Consider the following 26,732-nt stretch of genomic DNA (forward strand, 5'->3'; position numbering starts at 1 on the left):
GCTGAGCATGGTCGCCTGGTTCCAGATGTTGTACCCTTTGATCATGGTAAGGATACAGGTCTTCGTCATGTAAAGTTCGCCACACCTGCATACGTGATACGCCGATGCGAGAGGCCATTCTACGAGTGGAGAGACGCGGACTTCTATCAATCATGCGAAGAATGTTCTCTCGTGTGTTTCTCATTTGTACATCCTCCCTTTCCGACTGCACAGAAACACTCGGAAGAGAACCAGTCTCACGCAATGTCTGGTGAATTCGCGTAAATACACTTCGAGATGGAATCCTTCGATCGGGAAAACGCCTTTGGTACTCTTCAACAGCAGCACGTGCATTGCCACCGCAAAATCCATACACAAAATGCATATCACAATATTCCATGTGTGAAAACACAAGAGGCATTTCAGCAACTCATCACACAACTAATTTACCACCCATTCACGACCCCGCTGCAACGTAATCTGTAGGGTAGCGCATGAGCTGACGGCTAGTGGCTCACGGCACTCAAGGACAAACAGATAAGGGTCTCAGCTGACAGATACGTATAGTGCGTGGACCTGCAAGAAGACCACACTTTTCTCGGGCCATTATCTCCGTAACCGTTCAACTTTGGACATAGGTGTTTTGGGTTATATCGGCATACTTTAACATAAGGAACACCTTCCCGAAGTTTGGCACATTCCTCCTGGGACACCCTGTATATATATATAGTTGAATGTGAGTTGTCAGCCTCACACACCGGCCGCTTTAGCCCCGTAGAAAGAGCATCCGATACCCTTTGAATTGAAGGTTAGGTGTGCCCCAGAACCACTCTATAGCCCATTCGCGGAGACGAGACAGTTAGCGTAAACATAGCAAGCCCCGCGTCGCCACAACTGACAGCAAGGAGTGGTCAAAGCGCGCAGTTACTCAGTGTACTCACTGCATTCGGACGCACGTTAACCTGCACTCAGACTGAAGAGTGAACTTTGGATGCCCCTGCAACGGGACACGCATCGCGTGATCGCTGCATGATTTCATTCAAAGGGCGAAGGAGATACCGCGTGCATTTGTTTACGAGGACTCTCTCGTCTCCGCGAATGGACTGTAGACGACGTGGAGAGGGGAAAAATCTCGCCCCTACTGGGACTCGAATTCCAAGCCCTCGACGTGCAACACGTAGAAACGTGAAGAACCACACAGTAAATAAATATATAAACGTTTTACTGCATTCAGACTGAAGAGTGAACTTTGGATGCCCCTGCAACGGGACACGCATCACGTGATCGCTGCATGGTTTCATTCAAAGGGCGAAGGAGATACCGCGTGCATTTGTTTACGAGGACTCTCTCGTCTCCGCGAATGGACTGTAGACGACGTGGAGAGGGGAAAAATCTCGCCCCTACTGGGACTCGAATTCCAAGCCCTCGACGTGCAACACGTAGAAACGTGAAGAACCACGCAGTAAATAAATATATAAACGTTTTACTGTTCTTGTGCGTTAGATCTCACAGTAGCTTTGGCTAATTGAAGCGAATGGGAAAATGTAAGGCGTAGTTGTGTTTGCTGGAAAGCCAAAGCGCACGTCTCTCACAACCACAGCGACAGCCGTCAGCAGCTTCTGGCTCCATGGAGTCATCATTGCTCTACCAGAGGTGAGAGAGCATTGGTTCAGCCGAGTTTTCCATTCAGCCATTAATTTGTCGGTCAGGATGACACTGCCTGAATTACCTGTTTAACAAGGTCACCGAATCTAGGGCGCCCATTCCCAAATATACAGATGATTCAAAATTATTGTCAGGATTTCCGTGGAGAAGTGAAAAATTTTGCGCTGCCGGGAATCGAACCCGGGTTATCCATCCCCTAGCCCTTCACTATGACAATTGCACTATCCCGACTCCTATGAGTGACCAGAGTGTTTCGTAAATTAATAAGATCACACGTGTTTAATGCGTTATCGAAATTAGTATGATAATTGCCAGTTAAACTTAGGAGCACAGGCTGTTGCTTACGGATCTATCTATCTCTCTTTCCATCTATCTCTCTGTCTGTCTATCTGTCCATCTATCTATCTCTCTATCTATCTATCTATCTGTCTGTCTGTCTGTCTTTCCTGTTGCTCCTAATTGGGGCACAGGGGATCCGCGAAACGCTTCGTTTCACTTCAGTTTTTTAATGTTAGACAATCGGTACGACTCCTTGGACGGGAGAGCTGCCCGTCGCAAGGCCACTACCTAACACAAACACAGAATAAACGCAGACATACGTGCCTTGAGTGGGATTCGAACCCACGATTCCAGTGTTAAGAGCCTTAGACCGCGCCGCCACTGTGATCAGCGCTTTCAAAGCAGAATAAAAATATTACAGTGCAATGACTAATTTTGTTGTTAAGATATGAGCCATAGTATTTCTTCTGACCATTCGTCTGTGTCAGCTTCTGGCGTGTGTGTACAAGTGACATGAAGTTTCCTGAAGAATGAAGAGGCTTCTGCTTTGCTGGAATTGTATCTACAGAACTTACCATTTCAGAATATTCTGTATGTACAGAGTAGGTCGTGAAGAAATGACTATTAAGCTGGTAACATTGAACGGCTATGAGCATTTTAATGTGAAACTCATGTAAATTGTGTATTTCTTCTGACCATTCGTCTGTGTCAGCTTCTGGCGTTTGTGTACAAGTGACATGAAGTTTCCTGAAGAATGAAGAGGCTTCTGCTTTGCTGGAATTGTATCTACAGAACTTACCATTTCAGAATATTCTGTATGTACAGAGTAGGTCGTGAAGAAATGACTATTAAGCTGGTAACATTGAACGGCTATGAGCATTTTAATGTGAAACTCATGTAAATTGTGTACAGCGTACGTACTTACTTGCTTACTAAGGCCGCGCCATAGCTCAAGCGGTTAGTCGCTGGATTCCCACCGCGGCGGCCCGGGTTCGATCCCGGGTCTGGTCAAGTGGGGTTTGTGGTGGACAAAGTGGCGCTGGGGCAATCTTCATTCCACCAATTGTTTCACAATGACACTCACCTATCATCTCGGGGCGGTACAGTAGGCCAGAAGTGGCCGTAGTACAAGGGACTTAGTCCCACCCCACTAGCAATAAAAAAATACTTACTTACTTACTTACTTACTTACTCATGGAGCTGACCCCTTCTGGAGGAGCCACCAATTCTGCAGCTACTCAAGAATTTCCCAGAATTTTATGGAACCCGAAAATTCATTACCGTGTTCACAAGACCCCTCCACTGGTCCCTCTCTGAGCCAGATCAATCCAATCAATACCATCCCATCCTATCTCTCTAAGATCCATTTTAATATTGTCCACCCACCTACGCCTTGGTCTTCCCAGTGGTCTCTTTCCTTCTAGCTTTCCCACCTATGTCCTATACGCATTTCTCGTCTCCCCCATTCGTGCTACATGCCCTGCCCACCTCATCCTCCTTGACTTGATCATTATAATTATACTTGGAGAAGAGTACAAGTTAAGAAGCTCCTCATTATCCAGTTTCCTCCAATCTCCTGTCACCTCATCTCTCTTCGGTACAAATATTCTCCTCAACACCCTGTTCTCAAACACCCTCAGTCTATGTTCCTCCCTTAATTTCAGAGACCAAGTTTCACACCCATACAGTACAGCTTACTTAAGCATATTCATTTATTCAGTCATCTGTGTCTCTACAGCCCTCTGTTGGACCTTGGTTGCTTCTTCAGTTTCTTATTCTTTTACTCAGTCGATAGGACTCCTTGGACGGGAGAATCAGCCTGTCGCAAGGCCGCTACATATTTTTTTATTTTATTTCTTGCAAATTTACAATCTACTCCCTAGTAACAAAACGAGTGATAAGCAGTTGGTTTAAAATTTGAAGACTTGTGATGGGTATCATTCATTAATGCTTCTCCGTGTGGTTACACATCATCGAGAAGGTCTTTTTTCCAAGAGTTTGGTGAATAGGTGAGTTAAGAGTTGGTTTACATGTTCTGTTGTTCGGTCTTTGTATTTGTTTATGTTTGACTTAATTACAGCTTGTATTAATGGTATTTTGAAGTCATCATGTAAAGTTAGGTTAGGGACGTCGATGGCTTGTCGGATGTTATCGTGTGATACGAGAGGCTACTCACAACCAAATGTCTGTTGCACTAATTCCAGCGGCTGGAACATTTCTCTGTGGGTTTTGTTCACTGACTGACTGAGTTCGTTCGGAACCTGATACTGTAACGGATTCAAGTCTGGATAATTTGATGGAATGCTGTGGATTTGACAAATTAAAGTGTAGAATCATGTCAGTACTTTGAAAGAACTGGTAACGCGAACGAACAATTAGTTGTCTGCTAAACGAGTCAACCAAACGGAATAAATCAATTTATACGCATGCTTACATATGTTCTACATAGCTGAGTTCAACTGATATCCGTAAAGCCTATTATTGTATCGTTTGTTTAAAGAAAATAATTACTGTGTTCCACTCAGCATAATAGGAGACAGTTTATAACTCTGTATGGGCATGCATGTCGCTGTTACACCGTGGTAATTGTCATTTATGTACATAGATGATTTATATTCGAAGCACTATCATCTTAAGGGTACAGACGTAACTTAATTCACAAATTAACTGGGGAAAAGGGGAGGAGATAAAGGTATGAAAGGGTTAAAGGGAAGGAAGTATCGGAGTTAAGGATGAAAGTAAGAAACAAATTATACTTCGAAGAAAGCAGTCTTCTGGGATGTGGCGCCGTGTAGAAATTGTGTTAATCGACGTTTCGGAGGAACGTATCGCCTCCATCTTCAGGGCTGAAGACAAGAAGAAATCTGCGAGCGAACCAGCAGATCTTGTTCAAACATCAGATCTTACAAATTATACTTCGTTGAATTACTACGGGGTTTCCCCACTTAGTATAGAATGACTGTTTGTGAAACTTTAGCCGTTTCAGTACCGCACTTCGGAAAGATCTGTTTGAACTTTACTGCATGTGACAGCGGAAGGAGAGTTTTGCTCCACCACTTCTCCCCTTGTCCAGAATATTTCTGTCGATTCCCCATCAAATTAATGTGACATAAATTATTTTCTATTGAAGAGTTTTAAGCAGTTTTTTACTCGGTTTAGACGGAATCTATATATTACTTTATTTACTGTTACATCAGAAGTCGTGGAATTGGTCTGTTGACTTAAGTACATTTAGTGATCGTGGCTGAAATCTGCTAGCCTCAGCTTCAAGTTGATGTCCTCATTTATATCAAAGAGATGAGTGTGAAAATCTTAACTTGTATAATTCCTGTCCAGCCAGATCAGCGAGGGATCATAATAATAACATCAATATTCACGAATATGGAAAAAATGCATGGAAATAAATGCATAGCTTTTATTACTGTATTCATCAAAACACATCCGTTTCAACAATTCTCCACGTCATGTTTTGTAGACGAACACAAAGTTATTTTTTAAAACGTTTAGTACATGGAAGTGATGTTTGTTTTTAAAACTAGTACTACACTGAACAGATTAAACTTCTATAACAACATGTATGGACAAAGAAGACACGCCGTTCAGAAAGAAAAAGCAATTTGATTTTGTGCGTCAACCTTTTTAACACACGAGATTGACTGCCGGTTGCATGCGGCACAGACCTAACTGAGAACACTAATCGTATAGAGAATCCATACATAGGAAAAATTTGTACGTATTTCGTAATTACGTTGTGCTGATACACGGATTTCTTATACCGCGATTGTTTTCTATTCTTAAAAATTTATTGACATTTCTTTCAGAGTCATGTTATTTGGAATAGTCTAATTAGAAGTACTTAATATTAATTTATCTATATACAGGTGTGCTGGGTTGGAACAGAAATTGGAATATATTCTAGTCAATCTGAAGCCATGTATTCACATACAAGTACAGATTTATTTAGCAAGAAAGGACCCGTACCTGAAGGAAATTCCATTTGAAGACCAGTATCATCTGGTATATGACGGCGTGATGTCTGATAGAAGTTTTTCAACGTTTCGGGATAATGTCCTGCCTCCATCTTCAGGGTGTAAAAGTGTGCCAAATGAGAAGCAGGCAGACAGTAGATTATTACTGCTTGTTTGGCTTATTCTTCGATCCTGAAGATGGAGGAATTGAGTGTGAAAACCTCTACCAGACCACGAGGCGTCACAATGTAGAAGATAGAACTCTCCATAAACACTGCCGTGGGAACCTGAAAACCCACGCAATTGTCCATGTTTCTGTGGTCGTGGGATTACAAACTGCTGTTGCTGTAACGTCTTTTCACGAAAGTCCCGCAACCGAGAATTACTCTATATAAATCCTGACATAGGTACACTTTCCGAAAGTAGGAGAGTCTGTTTGATAATGATCACAAAGTTTCCAGCCCCAGCACACTTGCCTGAATCAAAGGTTGAGCTTTTTTTTTTTTTTTAGATAACTTCTTGGTATTTTGTACTTAATTGCAATCCTCTCCTTTCTTGCACACTATTTTAGAGTTTGCCTTTCACTTATACAAAGTCAGCACCAGTCATTTCCATACATATGTACAAGGACACATACCTTTATACAAGGTTGCTCTAATTTCAATTTCTGACCTGTTTTTTTTCCTTTCTTTCTTTCAAGAAAATGTTAATTTCGAAGTGGCTGTATATGGACCAAGATTAATGAAAAACTTTCTGACACGGTCAAAACTTTTCAACTTTTCCGGGTCAACTCGTTGCATTTCCGTTTGGCTGCGAAGAGGGAGTCCCATGGTACGTAACAGAAATAGTGTAACAGAGGCTTGGGACAACAGGAATACCGATCGAAGCCTGGCAATGACAACTCAACGGTAACAGTTAACTAGTCTTTGCATGGAACAGTGAACTTGGGGTCTGATGTCAAATAAAAACCATTTAGTAGTTCTTATAATTATAATCATGTATTCCTACAAACTAGAGTAATTGCTATACCATGGATATATGGTTTCTTACATGCATGACACATGAAACCTCTGTAAATACAATGTTTAAAATAAGAACCAATAAATTAAATATGCAAATACTTCTGTAATAATACCAGTAAACGGAATTATCTTGTATTTCTCAGCATAACAATCTTAATAGCTTGAATTTGCGTTTGGGTCCTTCAAAATGATTAGATAATCAGGAGACCGGAGTGAAAATTATGTAAAATGTTTTGGTGGGGCGAGAACGGTCTATTTAGGGCCCTTTTGTTTTTTTTTATCTAAAAAAATTAACATTTTTGAAGGCACTTTAGATCGGACGAGTTGGCCCTGTGAATGAATTTGATTTGAGTGGATGCCTAGAGCTGGAATATTTTGTATATCTGTTGAATATCAGAGTTTTGTTCAGTTGCCTTCAGTCTATTGCAAGCGCGGTGCTGTGTATGGTTCCATGTCCAAATAGCTATTTTAAAATTGAGAACACTTCGCAGAATTTCCACTCGCAGTCTCCAGAAAGTTAACTGGACAAGGTACGACTTCGTCACATGCGCAGTTTGGTTACAACTTAAGATCAAACGGGGCACACAGAATAAAAGTACAATAGCCCCAATTCTGTTTCATAAACAATGTGTGTGACGCATCGTTAACATGTGAAATAAACTGTTACTGATATAACAGATACATGATGTGTGGTCTGCTGCAGTCGGCAACCAACTGAAACATAACGTGAAGGACTTAACCCAGAACGCTCAAAGGTTACCAACAGTTTACATATACTACATCTCACACTCAAAAGAATGACTATGTTTGTGTAATGGACTAGAAGATTCTGAAACAGCCTGTTATGTTATAACGAACGTACAAACGGTAATAGTCGGAAGCAACCCTAGGGGGGCAGTTGCCAGTGATAATAAGAGTAGTGAGTTGCTGTTAGATTAATGGAAAACATAACGACGACCAAAAAAATTGTTTTCCTGACACGTGAGAATTGTTTTTCTTCTAGAGCAAATGATGACACTAGGTTTTTTAAGAAAATAGAATGTAAGGCAGATTTTGGTTAAAAATTACACACAACTTCATTTTGCTCAATTTTTATTTTTTCATAAAGATAAGGCGCGAAGGTGCTTTTAACTAAGCTTGTACTTTCCGTGACGAGGTTTGAACAGGGATCCTAAACATTGCCAAGACCTTTTTTTTTGTGTTCTTGTGAAAGGAAAACTGTATTGTAACGCAAGCAGAAAAAAACACGCCAAATCTGTATCTTTTGATGCAAGTATTGCTACATTTTAATGGAGGGACAAAATTTTCAAAACAATAGCACCCTTGTGAAAACTTGAAGGAAAATTATCCGAATGGCCACTGTGCAGAAACAAAAGAAACTGTATTTGCGTAGTATCTCAAAGAACTTGTGATGAGTAATGTTGTCTATTGCAGTGAACAGAAGCGCTGCTTGGGAACAAAAACGTTTATGTGACAACCAACAGAAAAACATTCCTCACCGCACCACCACCTTAGTAAGGGTTTGCTCCCTGTCAAAGCTACAACAACCATGGGGGAACGGTAAAATCTACAGGGCAACAATCACATAGCAGGAGTCAACAATGTCAGTTCTATGGAGAGAATAAACAAAACTCAAATCCAGTATATGCACTGGCAACATTGTTTGCACTGCGCAAAACAGCAATGTATGGTGGGGCATGGGCGAGCCGTGGGGAGCGGAAGGGGCCCGCCTAGCCTTCGTGTCTACCCGGGTGTGGGGTGTGGGGGTGCCCGGCCGGCCGACGGGACGGCTCGGGCCCATTTCAGGGCCGGAGGTGGGGGGACTTGTCAAGGAAGTGGTGGGCGTAGTTTGGTTTGTGAGACGCCGCTGCGGCTGTTATGCATCGTGATGATGTGATGTGATGGAGCATCAAAGAAACGAAGGAGTAGCCATACTGCGATCCACGACTCGGCTCTATGTGTGTATGTATGTATGTGTGTGTGAGACAAGATTTGATTTCCATCTGCTTGCTGCTGACAAAGAGATTTTAGTTATTTTTTGGTTAAAGTGGTGACTAGATACTGAAACTGTTGAGCCACCTTTCCTTTATGGTAACCAGTTGGCGAACTCAACAATCCGGAACTTAAAGGACACTTTGGTTTTTGCTTCATCTCCTCCTTTGTCATCCATCCATCTCCACATCTAGTTATCTCATATTTTTATTTATATAACTTATTTATTATATACTTTCCCTATCTCTCTAGTATATTAGTCGATACGTCGGCAGGATGCCGGCTGGTGGGATCTGCTTCTGCCTGCCACGTGGATGTACCAGTAATACTGAGGGTAAGGAGAACCGAGGACTACAGATGCTCCACTGCAGAAGTGACCAACTGTTGGTTCGGGTTGTACAACTGATAAATCATATCTGTAAACTGTTTTCGCGCTGCTTCTTTGCTATGGATGGTGTCTGGTTGTTGAAGAAGTGTGTTGAGAGGGAATATGGCCAGCTAGCTGGAGCGTCCACTATCATCATCCAGCCGTCTGCCTCGCAAGACAAAATATTCTATATTTTATTTACTTTTGTGTTTCTTTTGTACTGAAGTCCTGTCTTCACTCGCGAGTGTCTTGTTTTCCCCACTAACCGTCACATTGATACTGAGTTCGGCCCCCGACTTGCCGCGCACTCACTGATCTTCCGTTCTTCAGCTTCTTCCCGACGCACGTATTAACACAATACTTTACATTTTTTTTTAAAAAAAGTTTTCTCTTTTCATTAGCTTTTTTATACTTTTTACTCAAAAGCAATTATCAAAATTTCTTTAGTGTAAAATTCAATCAAGTATATATATCACAAAATCAGTTACATTGTCGATCAACATCAGAAGGCATTTTTTTTTACGTTTTCACCACTGGATATAAATACTGAGTTTAACCTAAGAGACAATGGGGTAGTTTGACTAGGAAACTCACCATGATAAATAGTAGGAAAGGAGTCGGTTCTCCTTTTTATAGGGCCAGCAGCTACTGTGCCATAATGTTCATTGCATAGGTGCAGCTTGGTGGTAGTACGGTTTACTGACTGACCGGCTGGCTGGCTGGCGTAATGATGGCTCGTGACGGCGTGAGATCACGTGATTCATAACTACAACTAAAGGACTGTGCTAATTGGTGCACGCTGTGTTTTCTTTTGGCAAAGAAATAATAATATAATAATTAACAATACTTTTTTTTTTACATATGTTTAGCTTCGTAAAACGAATTCGGTGTGAACTATCAACGGATCATTTCGACACTTTTTTTTTTAGTCAACGACTAGCACACGATTTAACAAACCCCAACCTCTTCACTACAGCGAGTTCTTTGGTCATGTATTATCTGTACCATATTACTCAAATAGCAGATGTGCATTTTACAAGATGAGCCTAGACTCTCTTTTTTTTTAAATTAAAATTACATAAACATTATTTACACAATGAACTGCCCACAAGTTTGATAGACAATATTAATTGGAAGGTTTGAGAAGGCACTTCTTCTCAATACACACCCGAGACAGGTTCTTGGGGTCAGGGGCAAGGCAACAGGCCAGCTGGGTCCCCTGGGTCGGGGATCGGCACATAATATGTACAAAGAAGCACCTCTCCACGGCACCCCAAGCTAACCAGTCCAGTCCCGGAGTCAGTTACCTTCTGGTGTTGTCTTGGACTTAGTCACAGGATTCAACAATAAGAATTATGTTACAATAATAGACAATATAGTCTTTGGTAGATAAGATTGTGGGCAGTCTACCATTGAATTGCCTCAACGAAACAGTTTACAGATGTGTCAGCCCTCTGCTGGGCTGTCTTCCCATTGGCTGCAGAGACGAGGAGTCCGTGGCGGCAAGGAGCCAGGGAGAAGTAACAGATAACGGAAGAGAAACAGCAGCGTACGTAGCGCAACAGAACAGAGAAGACAAGCAAGAATAGCTAGCTGAACGGAAGCAATCTTGTGTTGAGGCGGTTAGGACGCGTCGATCCAGGAGCAGACCCGACTAGATCCTTGCTGCTGGTTCTCGCAGGAGGCCGCTTCCTACTCTTGCAGCTATTCCAGTTGCTCAAGAAAGTTGGGCGACTTGAAGTACTCGGGGACAGGATCATCCATTCTGGAGATGATCTTGTAGATAGACTTCTTCCACGACTGTTCCGTGTCTTTGCCGCCCTGGATTGCCTTGAAGAACTCCCGGAGCGTCTGTTCCACCACGAATCGGAAATTGGAGGGAACCTGCACAAAGAAGTGAGCTCGTTGACTTTTAGGCTGGAGAAGCATGCGAGACATGCAAGTCCTCAGGCTTCTCAGATGTCGCTGGCTGTACTGTTTTAAGGACTGAACACTGGTCTGCTGTGTTTAAACACTGCACATAAAGGTACAGTTGTCTCTGTGCTTAAATAATTGAGCACCACGCCATGAAGACGTTTGGGGAATTGGAGATATAACTCCGTTATTCTTGACCTAGATGGAGGTGAGTGGTCAGTTTCACGCCCCAGCCACTTTACTCCCGGTCAAAGAGTTCCCGGTACCCTTGGGATAGAAGATTAGGTGGGCCTCAGAGTTGGTATGGACGCTATAGAGAAGAGAAGAATCTCCTTCTCTGCCGAGAATCGAACCTCGGCCGTCCAGCCGGTAGACCATCGTTATATCGACTGAGCTATTTCTGCTGTTGGGGACATAAAAACAATTCATTTTCCTGAGACTTCTCAGATGCTGCTAGCCTTACTGTTTTAGGGACTTAATATTCGTTTGCTCTGTTTAATTAACGCACATTCAAATATTAATTGTACAATCACGAAACATCCTTTATCAGATGTGGGGTACAGATTCTGACTAATGTGCAAGCAGTGCAATTTCTGTAGCTTGGTGAGTTTTGTTAGTGGGAAATTTGATATGGTTGGTAATATTGTTTGATATTGTTTGAATGTGCAGCTACGGGTCGAACTTAACCACCAGTCGGCTGAACAGAATAAAAAATGGTAAATAAACATGATGGAAAAATTTAACATAAATATTCAAAGTCAGAGATGGGATTTGTAATATCGGAAACAAGATCAGTTTGTGGGTATGGTATGAATCAGTTACTCTAGGTTCTCTGCTAAAAAACACATACTTTACCATTAGAGATATTAAAACAGGTGCGAATTGTGAAGTTCAGACGAAAAATAGTGTGCCGTGTTACCGACCGAGTCAATGTGAAACATGCTGTACGTAGTTCCCATGCATCACATACGATAGCGACACTGCTATCAATAGCAGTTAGTGTGTTGTGACGTCGCTATGTATATTCAGGCAGAGGGGTAGGGGTGGAAACATTCATGTTATGGAATTTGGTGTTCATCTGGACACCTGGAAAGCGTAAATAATGTTTCGGGACAGTTTCAGGCTGAAGCTGAAATTCGAGCATGTTACGTTTCGACACATATGCAGGATTTGTAATCATTCCTGTGGAACACGGCGACCTGCAGAATAAGACGAGTTGATGGGCAGGTTTTGAAATCGCCATGATTTTGCTGAATCATTTTTATTGCTACCTATCTCGAGTTTCTCGTCAATTAGATATTTGATCATGATAGTCATTAATATAAGAAAAAGGTAAAATTGTCCCTGTACTTAACTAATTAAGCACTACGCCATGAAGGCGTATGGGGGAGTGAAGGTTTAGGCCCACGTTTTCTTGACCTCGGCATTAGATGGAGGTGATTGGTCAGCTTCACGCCCCGGCCGCTTTACTTCCGGGGAAAGAGCTCCCGGTACCCGTTAATTAGGAAGTTATGAGCAGTTCTGGACGTGGAGAATTGAAAATTGTTGACCCAACTGGAACTCGAACTCCGACCTTTCGGTCGTCCAGCCTGTAGCCAGTCGCTATACCGACTGCGCTATCTCAGTTCCTTCGCCAGTAATATAAATATGCTTGATTTAAGTCTGCTATTTCAGTTGCAAAAAATGCAAAAGCAAGAAGGTGAATACCAGAATCTGTGGGACAATATTGTACAACTAGAATTATTGTTGTGTACAAATATATGCAGTTAAACGTAATTGTAAAAAAGGCAAAATACGTGAGACGGTGGAACAAGTAACATTTGATACAAATCTATCCCTATAACAGGCCTCGGAGGCTCGTAGGATTGTGAGACGCCGAGGCTCCCATATTTTCTAGACAATCGGTTCTAGGATGGCGATGAGGTTGTCATCCTTACGCGCCGCCCGCCTTTTACCCCTAGGAAGATTTCTGATACTCATTTCTGTTAGAAGCTGAGTCGACACCAGGGTCTTAGTGCGGCTGGAAGGATTAGGTTAATTGAAAATCCAGTGACCTTATCGGGAATAGAACCGGCTATCTTCCGGCTTGTGGCATAGTGCCTCAACCAACTACACTTCCGCGTGTCCCCAGAGTCTGACTACTACTGGGTGTGACAACGTTCTCTCTCATTTTCTTCACTTCTAGACAACAAGGTGATCCAGAATTTTGTGAATATGTTTCAGACTACAGCATGTGACATCTCAGAGGACAGTATTTTGATACCGAGTGTCCAGAAAAAACCAAATCCTTTATAAGCTTTAAAAATGAACTGGCAGAATGCTCTTGTAGAATACGCATTGTCGTAAGAGACTCGGAAGAAAACTAAAATGTGGGACTTCGACGAAAGAAATGAAACACAAGGCTTTTCGTCACTGTCAACATCCTACAAAGGGAGGGGGGGCGTTAATTCGCAACTAACCAACCGGAAAACGACAACCCCTGGAATTGTGTATCGATCTGAACGGAACTCGGTGAATGCGGTAATTACACTGGACACACTGCCAGTGCGCGGTTATTACTGGGATGCAGGTTGCTGACTAATCCATGCGACCTGCGTGAAACAGGAACTACGATTCAAATCTTCATTTTATGTTGAGGCATTAAACTTCTACAGCAACGAATCAAAATTTGATTCAGGAGGAAATTAAGAGGAGATTGAACTCTGGTACTGCTTGCTACCATTCAGTTCAGAACCTTTTGTCTTCTCATCTGATCTCAAAAACTTAAGAAGTAGAATATACAAAACTACGTGTATAATTTTGTCAGTGGTTCCGTATGGGTGTGAAACTTGGTCTCTGACATGGGAGGAACATAGACTGAGGATGTTTGAAAACAGGTTGTTAAGGAGAATATTTGGACCGAACGGAAATGAAGTAACAAGAGGTTGGAGAAATCTACATAATGAGGAGCTTCATAAGATTAAATCAAGGAAGTTGAGATTGACAGGGCATATAGCACGAATTGGGAGACTATGAATGCATATAGGATATTGATGGGAAAACCAGAAGGAAAGAGACCAGTAGGAAGACAAATATGTAGGCGGTAGGATAATATTAAAATGGATATTAGAGTGATAGGATGGGGTGGTGTGGACTGGATCAATCTGGCTCAGGATAGGGACCGGTGGAGAGCCGTTGTGAACACGATAATGAACCTCCGGGTTCCGTGACATGTTGGGAAATCCTTGAGTAGTTGCGCAACTGGCGACTTCTCAAGAAGGGCTGAGCTCCATGGAGTTAGTTAGCAAGTTAGTATTAAGTTTAATTTTGCCTTTATACATGTATTATCATGTTCTCATAGTTTCGCTTAATTATTTCCCCTGAAATGAGCCCACCTTTCCGATTATAAGTGCGTTACTTGACATTGTGGATTTAAATTTTGCTTATTTTTTTNGCTCAGAATTCAGAGACATAATGTTGTATGCGTAAAGCGAGGTGGAAATTTTGTGTTTTAACTACTAAGGACTGCTATACGAGTTTTATTAGCCCTCGATTGTGTTCAACGTAGGAGATAATTGTACAGTGAGGAAGTCAGATTGATGGGAGAAACAGATAAGCCTTGTCTGGAACATCGGAAGTGGTAAGAAACTTAGTCTTGATATCAAGTTTGTCCCGAAGCAGGCTGGAAGCTCAGGCGACTTAGGTGTGACGAAAAACCGTCTTGGATCGTGGAAATGGAATGTTTACTTATTTCGATTTTTCTATTCGAATTTGAATGATTTGTGACCTTTCAATATCTCACATTATACAGATTATGGCACAAAACATTGATTAACCGATTAACGTACAGTGGTTACTGCCTTAGCATTTAATAAACACAGTATTTTGTCTACATAGTGTACTCTGGGTAAACATAGATTATTTCCGTAAACACATCAACCGTATGATCTTAATGGGAACACAGTGTGTTTTATATAAGATAGGAACTAGATTTTTAAATGCAGGATTTGAGGTCCTCACAGCGGTTATCCCGTGTGGAGGCGGGGTCGAATACCTCCACCGTATACCTGCGAGTCGCAGGAGGCGACGAAAATGGAACCCAGGACTGAGGGGTATAAGTGGGCCACCCTGTTCCCGGAGGATAAAAATAAGGGGACCTGGCCCTTCAGGCTGGGGGAGTCTCGAATCTGAGACAGTAAAATGTGGTCATGAGTCCCGTGGGACTCAGACCCGAGGATGACAGCGCTGGCGATGACCAGCAGCAATTGTATACGATAGACCCATCCTCTTGTCAGAGAGGATGTTACATGAGGACTATAACCGCAAGTGTTCAGCTGAAAATAAATTACTGGTCGTGAGTCTCAAGGGGCCTGTCGCCAAGACGAACTCGTAAAGTAACTCTGACTCTGACTCTGACTCACAGCAGTGATTATAGAGAATTCTGGATTAATAAATATTGTGTAATTCAAATTCAGAGTTCATGGATGAGACGGCAACGTGATGTAACATTTATGGTTATTCATAGCGACAGGTTTCTTGTTTCCAGACAAAAGAAAACATATTGTTACTATAGGATTCTGACGATGGTGTATAACACACAGAGATATTGGGTTTTCGGACTTTATCCATCGTCCTGGTTTNTGAAACCCCAATATCTTTGTGAAAAGAAAACAAATTAGCTGTAACAGCAGAATTGTCTTTCTGAGAAAGGGTTTGCTTCAGTAGATGCAATCTCAGCACATTGATTTTAGTACAGCAAGATGAATGAGTGAAATAGGGACAAAAAGTAGAGGGATAAAGCAAAGAATAATAAGTAATGATAAGGTTATAAAGAACTCTGTAGAAATGGCAATAAATTGTTCTCTCAAATGGAAACAGGCTTTCTGCCAGAACCGCAACATCATAGATTATCCTAAGATCAGAGTAAATAAGCAGAGATGCTGGAGAATGTACGGGGCGACTGCTAGATGGGGGTGGGGGGGCGGTCCTTCCTTCCTACGTAAGGCTACGTTTACCGTTTATGAACATGCAGTATTAGGAAGGCTTTAGAATGGAGATGCCAGCAGATCAATTGAAATGTACTGGCTCTTATTTCGACACTCACTCGCCTTGTGTATTTACAGTGTTCTGAAAGTGAATCTGTTTCCGTCATCAGGTATTAGGGAGGAAATGTTTCTACTCAGTTACTCCCTTAGAAAGAGCTAGTCTGGATCCCTCGCAGGGACGTCATGCTTATTGCGTCACACTATCGTTAGAAACATTTAGACTTCATTCATCTGTGACTCTATAATCCTCTGTTGGACCTTGACCGCTTTTTCAGTTTCTTAATCTTTTCACACAGTCTGTACAATTCTTTTGACGGGAGATCAGCCCGTCGCAAGGCCGCTACTTATACATAGGGCAACACGAACACAGAATAAACGCAGACAAATGCGTGTGCCTCGAGTTGGATTCGAACCCACAACCCAAGTGTTTAAGCGAGCGAAGACGGTTCATGCCTCAGACTGCGCGGCCACTGCAATCGGCTATATTTAAACTTGGTTGAGACTTGCTGTAAACATGAATGAAAAGTCAAATATATTTTTACGTGAGAAGTTATTGCGTGCAAATAATTAGTTAAAGAAGACTACGTGATTTATTTTCTTTTTGTTTTGTTGCACTTCTGAAAAAAAGATACCCGATTTTCGTGTTTAGAGGAATGTAACATTCGAAAGAACTGGAAACTGAATTTTCAGTAGAATAAACTGAAATGTCTTAAGAAATGAACGCAACAGGCTCCTCTGGTTGTAACGTTGTAGACTTGCATTCGCTAGATACTCACTTCGAATCTCGGTAGGGATACCAAGAATAATTACTGAGGATTTTACTGGTTTTCCTCAATCCCTGTACACAAATGCTGGAACAGTGTCTGGATTTCGGTCTCCAATTACTTTCCAATTCATCATTCATCAACCGTCCTGTTATTGAGATGAAGAATTGTCTCCTGTGGTATAATGAAATTACAGATTTAAATTATTTTTCCTATTTCGCATTAGAAATATGTTATTTGTTTAAGACAAGAGGCCTTCATCGAGGTAAATTTGAATAGGACCGAAAATCTCCAGAGCTTTTGTTCAGCAAATATTTCGTTAGTCTTAATTTACTTTTGAATTAATTAAAATTATATTTGTAATAATAAGTGATCGTCGCTAGAACTTGTATTAAAATTCAAATTCGTTATTACTGTTAATTTGTCCGTGATCAGACTAATTATAACGCAAACTGTCCCTCGAAAGCCTGGTAATAATATTGGCTACATTGCCGCTTGAGGTTCCATATATTGGAAGTGTTTGGATGTAAACATTGCGGATTTCGCAAGACCAAGTTACAGTGGACCCTGCCATTTTAAATAAAGTGATTGGAATAGGAAAATAATTCACATTTAAATGTGCATTGATAATATTTTGATATGTAGATTCACTGCTAGGTAAAGGGTCGATAGACCCGCATTCTTGACAATAAAAAAGTGTCTTCTGTGCGGTTATCATATATCCATTGCTGGGCAACGGATGTGTTTTCTATGGGTCCGTCTCTAGACTATATGAGTGGTACAGAACCGAATCAGAATGGAGAGAGTCCTTGACAGTCCAGGAGGAAGGGTTCGGCTGAAGATTTATTGTGAGTTACTGTAATTGATTAAGCTAGATTGTACAAGAAGCTGTCAATAAATCCAATCATCCTATTTAAAAACCCGTTATTATTAGTCACGGATCCATAAACATATGACAATATTAAATTTGAATTTTTATCTCGCTGCGTATTTCTATGTAGTGTTTATTTTAAATATTAAAGAAACTATTTAAGCAGTTTAACTCAATTATCGCTCCACTTATCTTTAAAATTACATGTTTCATGGACCATCATGCGTGGTCATTGAGCCGTTTTGACTAATGTGCACATTAATCGGTGCGTGTGCACATTAGGGTTTCACACGCATTTACCACAAAATCCCCTCTGAACTGGGTTGGTAGGTGGTATAATAGTTCTTTACCCTGTAGGAGAGTGGAAGGGAAGGTCGATGACTCTGCAAAATTTTGAATTCATTCATTTATTCATCAGTGGCTCTACAGACGGTAGGACTCCTTGGAAGGGGGATCACCCTGTCGCAAGGTCTCTACCTACATACAGAACAACACAAACACAGGGTCCCACACATTTCTAGACAGTCAGCTCACAGATGGCGGTGAGGTTGTCAGCCTTATGCGCCGGTCGCCCTTTACCCCCAGGAAGATTCCTAGTACTCATTTCTGTTAGAGGCTGAGTCTACCCCAGGACCATAGTGCGGCTGGAAGGATTACGTAAATTGAAAAATCCAGTGACTTCATCGGGAATCGAATCGCGACCTTCCGGATTGTAGCATAGTGCTTCAACCAACTATGCTGCAACTGGACGACGTGGAGAAGAGAAAGATTTCGCCACTACTGTGACTCGAACTCCGACCTTTTGCCGTCCAGCCCGTAGCCCGTCGCTAAGTTATCCCGGCTCTCTCTCGGTATTAATGGTTTATTTTAAATATTCCGGTTATCAGTTTCAGAAGGACTTTTTTTATTGTTAGTGGGGTGGGACTAAATCTCATGTACTGCGGCCACTTCTGGCCTGTTGTACCAGCCCCAGATGATAGGTGAATGTAATTGTGGAGCAATTGGTGGAATGAAGATTGGCAGAGGAAACCGAAGTACTCGGAGAAAACCTGCCCCAGCGCCACTTTGTCCACCACAAATCCCACTTGACCAAACCCGGGATCGAACCCGGGCCTCCGCGGTGGGAAGCCAGCGACTAACCACTTGAGCTATGGCGCTTCAGAATGACTTAGACATATCCGTGAATAATTTGACGTCACGGGAATGTGGACAGCGAAGCAAGAGACCACAGATTTTGAGAATAGAAGATAAGGTAGGTAGGAAGATCGCGCACCTGTGGACCCCATACCTCTATGTGGTTGTTCCTGTTGTAGTGAAGGTTGAGTACTCGGTATATTTCTGAGTCCCCTCCTACATGAAGGTCGTCTGCATTCTTGACACCTTCGCTGACTGCCTGTCTCGCGTACTTCTCCATCTGGATATAGTAGAACTCCCTGAAACACAACACACATATTTAACTATGCTGAACTCTTCCTTATGTTGAGTTCACAAGATAAGAATGTGGTGGCTATTTTAACATACACTTGAAAGTTACCACTCAGACCAAATGGATTCAGTTGATTTCTCCACGTGCAAGTCTAATCGTATCCGGTTTGTAAGAAGGTTCAAGATTGTTTGGTTACGTGGGATATGTTGCTATGTATTGCGATGAATAGTTACTTTGGAGTAGGAGGTACTCCGAGATCGGTTTATGTTGTCAAGATTTAGGGTGACTATAGACGAAATGCGGATTGCATATTGGATTTATTTTGACGGCATACAGGTCGTAACTACCCGTACAAATAAACCTAACACTATCGCGAATTCCATACTTTACAAACACTACAAGATAAGTCTTCTCCAGCCTGCAGTGTCTTCACTAGTCGTTGCTTGGTAATAGCTCTCAGCAATGGAGATTCTTCAGCTTCTGTGCTCACGTCGTTACTATCCTTCGAGTATCCCACAACTGAACTGTGATCTTAATTATAGCGTCATCTCTTCTCAGCCTTCCTTACAGAACTCAACTCTCAACTGACTAGGTTAAGTCAAAGGCAAAGTCACATTGCGACTGACGGTCAGTCGGTCAGTCAGTCTTGGTGTCGAACCCAATCTGGGGCTTATGACCAGATATTTAATACTGTTTGACAGTTACGGTCTTGTTATTGTAGGGCACCCTCTCTGACGAGAGGACGGATCTCTCTTTTGTTAAGTCATTGTCTGCATTAGTAAGTCATTTGTCATAATGTAAGGGATATTTACATTTTACATGTTAAACATGATAATAAATGTATATAAATTGTAGAGCGCCTCTGTCAGTCCAGGCTCAGTACAGCACTGGGTTGTCTCAGTTGTCTTCCTTATAACCCCTTTGCACGGACAGAGCAGAAAACACTGTTTCCAACAATAATTCTATTGTTGAGTGCGTTGCAGCGGGAACGTGTTTACCGATTCGTCTCCTAGGAGCGGGTTGGATAACACCATTATTTATTCGTCAATCTCGCGGTCATTGCATAATAACGGTTGTACGCGCTAAAATATCTGCCGAAATACTCGGCGTCACATCCGAGAAGGCAGTGAGCTTCATAGTGAGCTCCTTGGGAACTTAGATCTTACATAGAAATGCCATAGAAGTAGCAAAGGACTTGCAGTTCTCGCATTGAAATCTGTATTTGTGCATTGCTCTAAGTCCCACCCTTCTGACTAGCAAATTTCGTTCTTCTCTCTCGGGTGAGCTAGTTCTTTGCAACGTACGCGTAACTTCAACCCCCCCGTCAGTTATTTGGGGTTCATGAAATGCGACAGAGAAGTTAACTCATATACTGTGATTATCAGTGATTATTTCGGGCTGTTTCACCAGGCATGAATCTCGTGCCGAGGTAAAGAATTCTCAGGTTTCTACCTCCAATCCCCCATACATCCTTATGTCATGATGCTAAATTAAGCACAGGAACAGCCTTATCATTTATCTTGCAGCATACAGACCCGTTGATAAGTAATGACACTGAAAACAAGACCCGTTGCTAGTCAGATTACTAACATGCGCCAATAGATTGGTTGGAAAGCGGTGTTTTCTGCGGGGTCCGCGTCGATGGTTGCCTATGCAACAATGGATACAACAGAAGAACGTTGTTATAAGCAGGACAATTAGTGAGTGTAGTTGAGTAAATTGAAGTGAATTAGTGAGCAATTAATTAGAGACCTGATGCGGTTCAGTCGTTGTGATCCCTTGCTGTAAGAAGCTGGTAGCTGAGGCCGGGAACAGATCCCCCGTTGGAAGCCACTACCAGGCAACGACTGGTGAAGAAACGCAAGACTGAGAAAACATAGTACGTGCTTTAGTGAATTGTGGAGTGTGTGAATTAGCGCTAGCGCTACTCATAGAGTTACTTGTAGTTACGATTTCCAAGTGGTCATTAAATCCAATTAACAATTCAAACCTCTACGGAACTATAAGATTTATTTTGGACTCTGTCCATCGTCTGGTATATATAAGACAAAAAACCACAACGTTTCGGAGACTGGATCTGTCTCCTTCCTCAGGTGGATGGGGCAAGGTAGACCTACTCAGTTGGGCCCGTTAGAAAGAGCTAGTCCAGTGATTGAGACCAAACCTCGTCTATAGTCATTCATACACGTGAGAATATAAATGCAGACAGGTACACTGTAATTAGATGCCACATTTCCCGACATTCAGAAATGTGCCCGTTATGAGCAGTAAGATCAGAGGCAAGAACAGTGCAACAATGCATTGATGGTGGATATAGATGCAAGGATTCTTATGAGAAATCCTTTTGAAACAGGGAATGAAGATTTGAGACCAAATATGAATTTTTAAAGCCTAACTCCGATGTTAAAAATTAAAGTTTGGATTGGGGGGGGGGAAATGACACTTGGAAGGCACACCGGATAGCAGGGTAGTTTGAATGTGAAAAATAAAAGAGAGGGAGATGTTAAAAAAGCATTGCGAGGGCGTCTCAGAGTAGCATCCCCGTCCACAAATGTCGTAACTTCAACAAACCGAGTAATTTGTAAGATTGGTTCCGCGTTGCTGGTTGCATTCGCTCAGTCTGCGCACCTCACTGGCTCTCTTGTGTTACTGCTCTTTTATACACCCCCCATCACCCCCTTCACCACCTACACCGCCAGCAACACGCCCGTTTCTTTTCTCATAAGCTTTGCTATTTCCTGACTATTCCAAGATTCGTTTAGCCCTTCTATTGAATGCTGTTGCTAATGTCCCTGCACACACAGACACAAACAGTTACTTTTGAAGTAAATCCTCCTCTCACTTTTTCGACTTTTCCTTTGAGTAATTCAGAAAGTCATAATTAGCTATTTCCCTATTAATTAGTTGCAACCAATTAGCGCCGTGAAATTAATGGTACGACGCTCAAATGTCATCAACAGGAAACAAAGCAACGCGAATTTTTAAGACTGCGGTAAGCAAAGTAGAACTTTCAAGGCGGGTGCTAATATTGCAAGGAACAAGGTGTATTTATCTGTAGCAAGATAGGCAGAGCGCGCACTCGTGCTGTAATCTCAGGCTTACCCGACCTAATAACCCTTTGCACTTACATGATCTATTCCGCGTTTCACTGGGTGCGTTACTTTTCAAATATTTTAACCAATAGTCGTTTGTCGAGCGCCACGGCCGGATGGATCACCTCTCCTCTTTTACATAAAGTGAAGAAGGTAATGAGTAAGTGGCCTCTCGGTCTGAAGCATGAACTGTCTTCGTCCGCGCGAGCGCTGGGATCTTGGGTTCGAATCCCACTCAAGGCATGGATGTTTGTGTGTGTGTTTATTCTGTGTTTGTGTTGTCCTGTGTGTAGGTAGCGACCTTGCGACTGGCTGATCACTCGTCCAAGGAGTCCTACCGTCTGTGTAAGAAAGATTACGAAACTGAAGAAGAGGCCAGGGTCCAACAAAGGGCTGTAGAGCCATTGATGTATGAACGAACGGAGGTAATGAGTTCGCATCTCGGCCCGAACATAGCTTATGATGATCACACTTTCCAATCGCTCACGATCACTGAACTGTTTAACGCTGCAGTTAAGAAAGCGTCGTTAGAACCAAGTGTGTCGGATGTAGCACGAGTGGAAGGGGGGGGGAAGAGGAATACATAGAGGATATTGGTGGGAACGCCAGAAGGAAAGAGAGAACTAAGAAGACCCAGACGTAGGTGAGGATAATATTAAGATGGGTCTTACAGAGATAGAATGGGGTGGTATGGACTGGATTGAGATGGCTCAGGGACCAATTGAGGGCTATTGTGGACACATTAATGAACTTTCAGGTTCCATAAAATGTTGGGAAATTCTTGAGTAGCTGCACAACAGGCAGCTTCTCAAGAAGGGCTCAACCCATGGAGTTAGTGTGTTGAGCCCAAATTTGGAGGGTATGGGAAAACGAAAAAGCTGGTGCAAAGATATTGCCCATACTTCTTCATGTATTCTTTTGGCCTCTTGTGCGTGGTACCTTTATTTTCCTGAAGATCCCACCTGCGGCGACGGTGTCAACAAACTATTGAAATTTAAACAAAGTCATTAGTCTTTTAGAACATCGCAATTTTATACTTGGGGACCTCTGTGAAGGGACCCTGGTCTTGGAGCTAGGATATTCATATTCACCGGGAAACGACCTATGAGGGATGAACTCATAGAAACGGAATTGAAAAAAATCCGTCCATCTGTGTCGGTGCTAGCTACACCCATATTCATACAGATAGATGGCACACCAGAGGCCACGTTTTCCATATTGCGGCACGTATACTCGTTGCTAGGCAACGACCGCGAGATAAACAGTTATACAACAGCATTTGCTAAGTAATGCTCTGTAAAGAACAGCCATTGATATACAGTGGCTATGTAGCGATCACATGGGCATCCCAACAGACGCAAACGCAACAATGGATATAGCAACAGAGGAACGGTATTTTCTGTGCGGTCCGTGCCGGGATGTTATAAGCAGGACAGTTAGAGCAATGGGTGAGTTTGTGAGGCAGTCGCCAGCAAGTAAGAATATGAGCACGGAAGCAGAGGACATTGTTGAGACCCGTGAACAGGCAACGACTGGAGAAGAGAAGATTTAGTACGTGCTGTAGTGAATTTCAGAGTGTGTGGATTAACGATAGCGCTATAGTTACTTGTGGTTATGGTCTGTAAATGTTCAGTAAATCCAATCACCAATCCAAACCCCGTCTATAGTCACTCATACACGTGACTGTATTCAGGTGTGTCGCAACCGTGTAAATCCGACAGATTTCTGTCTGAAATCTGAACAGCTTACTTCATCATACTACGTATAAACTACGAGAAAGTATAATTAAGGGTACGCCTGCTTGAGAAAAGTAAGAGATATGAGGGCATCTGACGTAAGGATTTACCACACCGACTCACTTATCCTGGTATGCTGGTCGTATACACACAGGATAATTGTGCAAATTCTCGCTGTATTGCTTTCTCTTGTTGGCTAGCCTTTATTGCACTGAATATTTAATAGGCGGTCTATTTTACTTCATCAGTATTACTCTCAGGCTCTAACAGAAATGAGTACCAGCAATATTCTTGGGGGTTAAGGGCGGCCGGCGCGTTGGGCTAACAACCTGACCGCCATCTATGAGCCGATTGTTTAGAAACTGTGGGACTCTCAACATCTCACAACCGTATGGACCTTCACGGTCTGTTACAGGGATAACTTTACTTACTTTAGTATTACTCTCAAATTTTGTCATGAATTTTAGGACCAGTAATCAGAACGCGGATCGAATCTATGGTCTAGTGGTCAGAGTGCCTGGCTACAGGTCCAGATGTCCCGGGTTCGATTCCCGGCGCCAAATTTTCTGAGAAGAAGTGGGTCTTGAACGGGGTCCACTCAGCCTCGTGGAGATAATTGAGGAGCTATTTGAAGGAAATGGCGGCTCCGGTCTAGAAGACCGAAATTAGCGGCCGTGGGGATTCGTTGCTGTGACCACACGACACCCTCTATCCGCTACAGTTGGCATTAACTAAGCCGACAAGCGGCGGTCGCTCGGTTGGTATAGTTCGCTTACGGACTAAAATCACGGAGTTAGTTAACCAGAACGCGATTTTATACTTCAAAATGAGTTCTGTACTATGGACTCTGTGTTTACAGTGAAACTAGGAAGCCTAGCTGGACGTTAAATATCCATTTGTTATATTCCACATCTTGTTATGCTTAAGAAGTAAATCACTGTACATTTCCGTGCATGAACAGCTCAGTCGATATAGCGATTGGCTGCGGGCTGGACAGCCGAGGGGTCAGATTTCGAGTACACGTCGTTCAGACCCCCTCTGGGGCACTCTCAGTCTCCTAACCAGTGGGTACCGGAGGCTCTTCCCCCAGGGGTAAAGCGGCCAGGAATTGAAGCTGACCACTGACTTCCAAATATTGAAGAGATCAAAAATACGTGGATGTATACATTCACGTCCCCATACGTCTTCATGGCATAGTGCTTAATTAATTTAGCAGAGACACTTTACATTTTACATTCTCGTAGTCGTGTGCTCCACTGTGACGTAGGCTGTATGTACAGTACAGTACTCGGTAAGGGAGGCGTAGAACCAATGAAATGCGGGGCGCCTGCTCCCCATTTAGGCCCTAATTGGGGTTCTTGACATGAGCACCTAGAGCAGCATCACTGATTGCTGAAGACACATCCAGGTTGTTAATATTTGCACCGCTAGAGGAGCCACTTGCCAGTAGTGTCACGACACAGAAAATTACTGAAGCAGAACTTAATAATGAGTGCCAGTCCCCCTTTTTTTTTCGATAGAAGGGAATCTTTAAAGTTCACACAAACACAGAAAAATTAACTGACAAACAGATACAAGTGTTCTGTGAAAAGAATAACGTAGTTTATTTTGTAAAATTTCTAATAAAAACGAACACATAGTTTAGAATATCACATTTTGTATGGAAGTATTGCTTATTGTTTATCGATGTAATAGACAATCGTATACTTTTCGAAGAAGCGTATAAGATGCAGTCCTGTATTTAAAGCATATACCTGTATTTTTGCATTGACTTTACTGGGTACCTGACGCAGCTAGATGAAGGCATATAGCTTTATTGACGTTGTGCTATCTGGAGCGAATTCCGCTGTTCAGACTTGAAGTGACACATGCCTGTTCTCCCATCAGTTCTCAGCGTCGTTTTGTTTATTTGATTTTCTAATTATAAACTCAAATTACGGATAATTTTTTTTTTGTATTTTACATTCGAATTAACACGTATAATTGGCATCTAAAATGTGTGTCTTTTCAGTGAAAAGTCAGTCAGTCTGTGAAGCAATTGTTTTGCTACATTTCCAACAAAATATCTCGGATGTATAATTATATATATGGGGGACAATAGGAAAGTATCAGGAATAAGGAAGTTGTATAGTATGTATAGTCTGATATGATATAATTGATGATATAATATTAAAAACTGGGCTCAGTGACTCTTGGTCATTTTTAACTTGAAGTCACATTATGTACTCCGGTCTAGAAAACCGAGTTTAACGGCCGTGGGAATCCTTTACGCTGACCACGCAACACTATCTATCCGCAAAAGTTGGCACTAACTTCGCCGACAAGCGGCGGGCGCTCCGTCGGTGTAGTTTGCCTGTGGACTAAAGGCCACGGAGGAAAGTCGCATTATGTACAGTAACACCATAAAAATATACTGCTAGAAATTTACATCTCATACCACATAGTCCAATTAAAGAGTACTGCCCTTTGGATTGCGACTCCGTATAGTCTGGTAGAAGATTATGGGCGTTTAGGAGGAACTTACTGCCTCTATTTTCAAGGTAGGTGAAGCAGCAGCAAAGCAGCACTCTAATCGCTGCCTGTCTGGATTACATTTCGAAACTGGAGAAATCAGTACTTTTCCTCCGAAACGT

The 26,732-nt window shown here is 42.3% G+C and overlaps 1 protein-coding gene across 6 annotated transcripts in view; it reads right to left on the reverse strand.

Moving 5' to 3' along the window:
- Window positions 1–6,870: 6,870 nt before the first annotated feature.
- Window positions 6,871–26,732, reverse strand: part of LOC111864416 (homeobox protein prospero) — a 278,473-nt gene continuing 258,611 nt past the window's right edge. For 4 of the 6 annotated variants that reach the window (XM_023851644.2, XM_033751424.1, XM_033751423.1 and 1 more), the window contains exons 5-6: window positions 19,119–19,278; window positions 6,871–11,156 (exon numbers count right to left, since the gene is read on the reverse strand). In XM_023851644.2, coding sequence (XP_023707412.1) covers window positions 10,977–11,156; window positions 19,119–19,278 — 340 coding nt within the window. In that variant the 3' untranslated portion in view covers window positions 6,871–10,976. The remainder of the gene's footprint in view (window positions 11,157–19,118; window positions 19,279–26,732) is intronic. The other 2 variants (XM_033751425.1, XM_033751421.1) reach the window with 1 other exon arrangement.

Source organism: Cryptotermes secundus, unplaced genomic scaffold (assembly GCF_002891405.2).
Source record: "Cryptotermes secundus unplaced genomic scaffold, Csec_1.0 scaffold511, whole genome shotgun sequence".
NCBI classification, from domain to species: Eukaryota; Metazoa; Arthropoda; class Insecta; order Blattodea; family Kalotermitidae; genus Cryptotermes; species Cryptotermes secundus.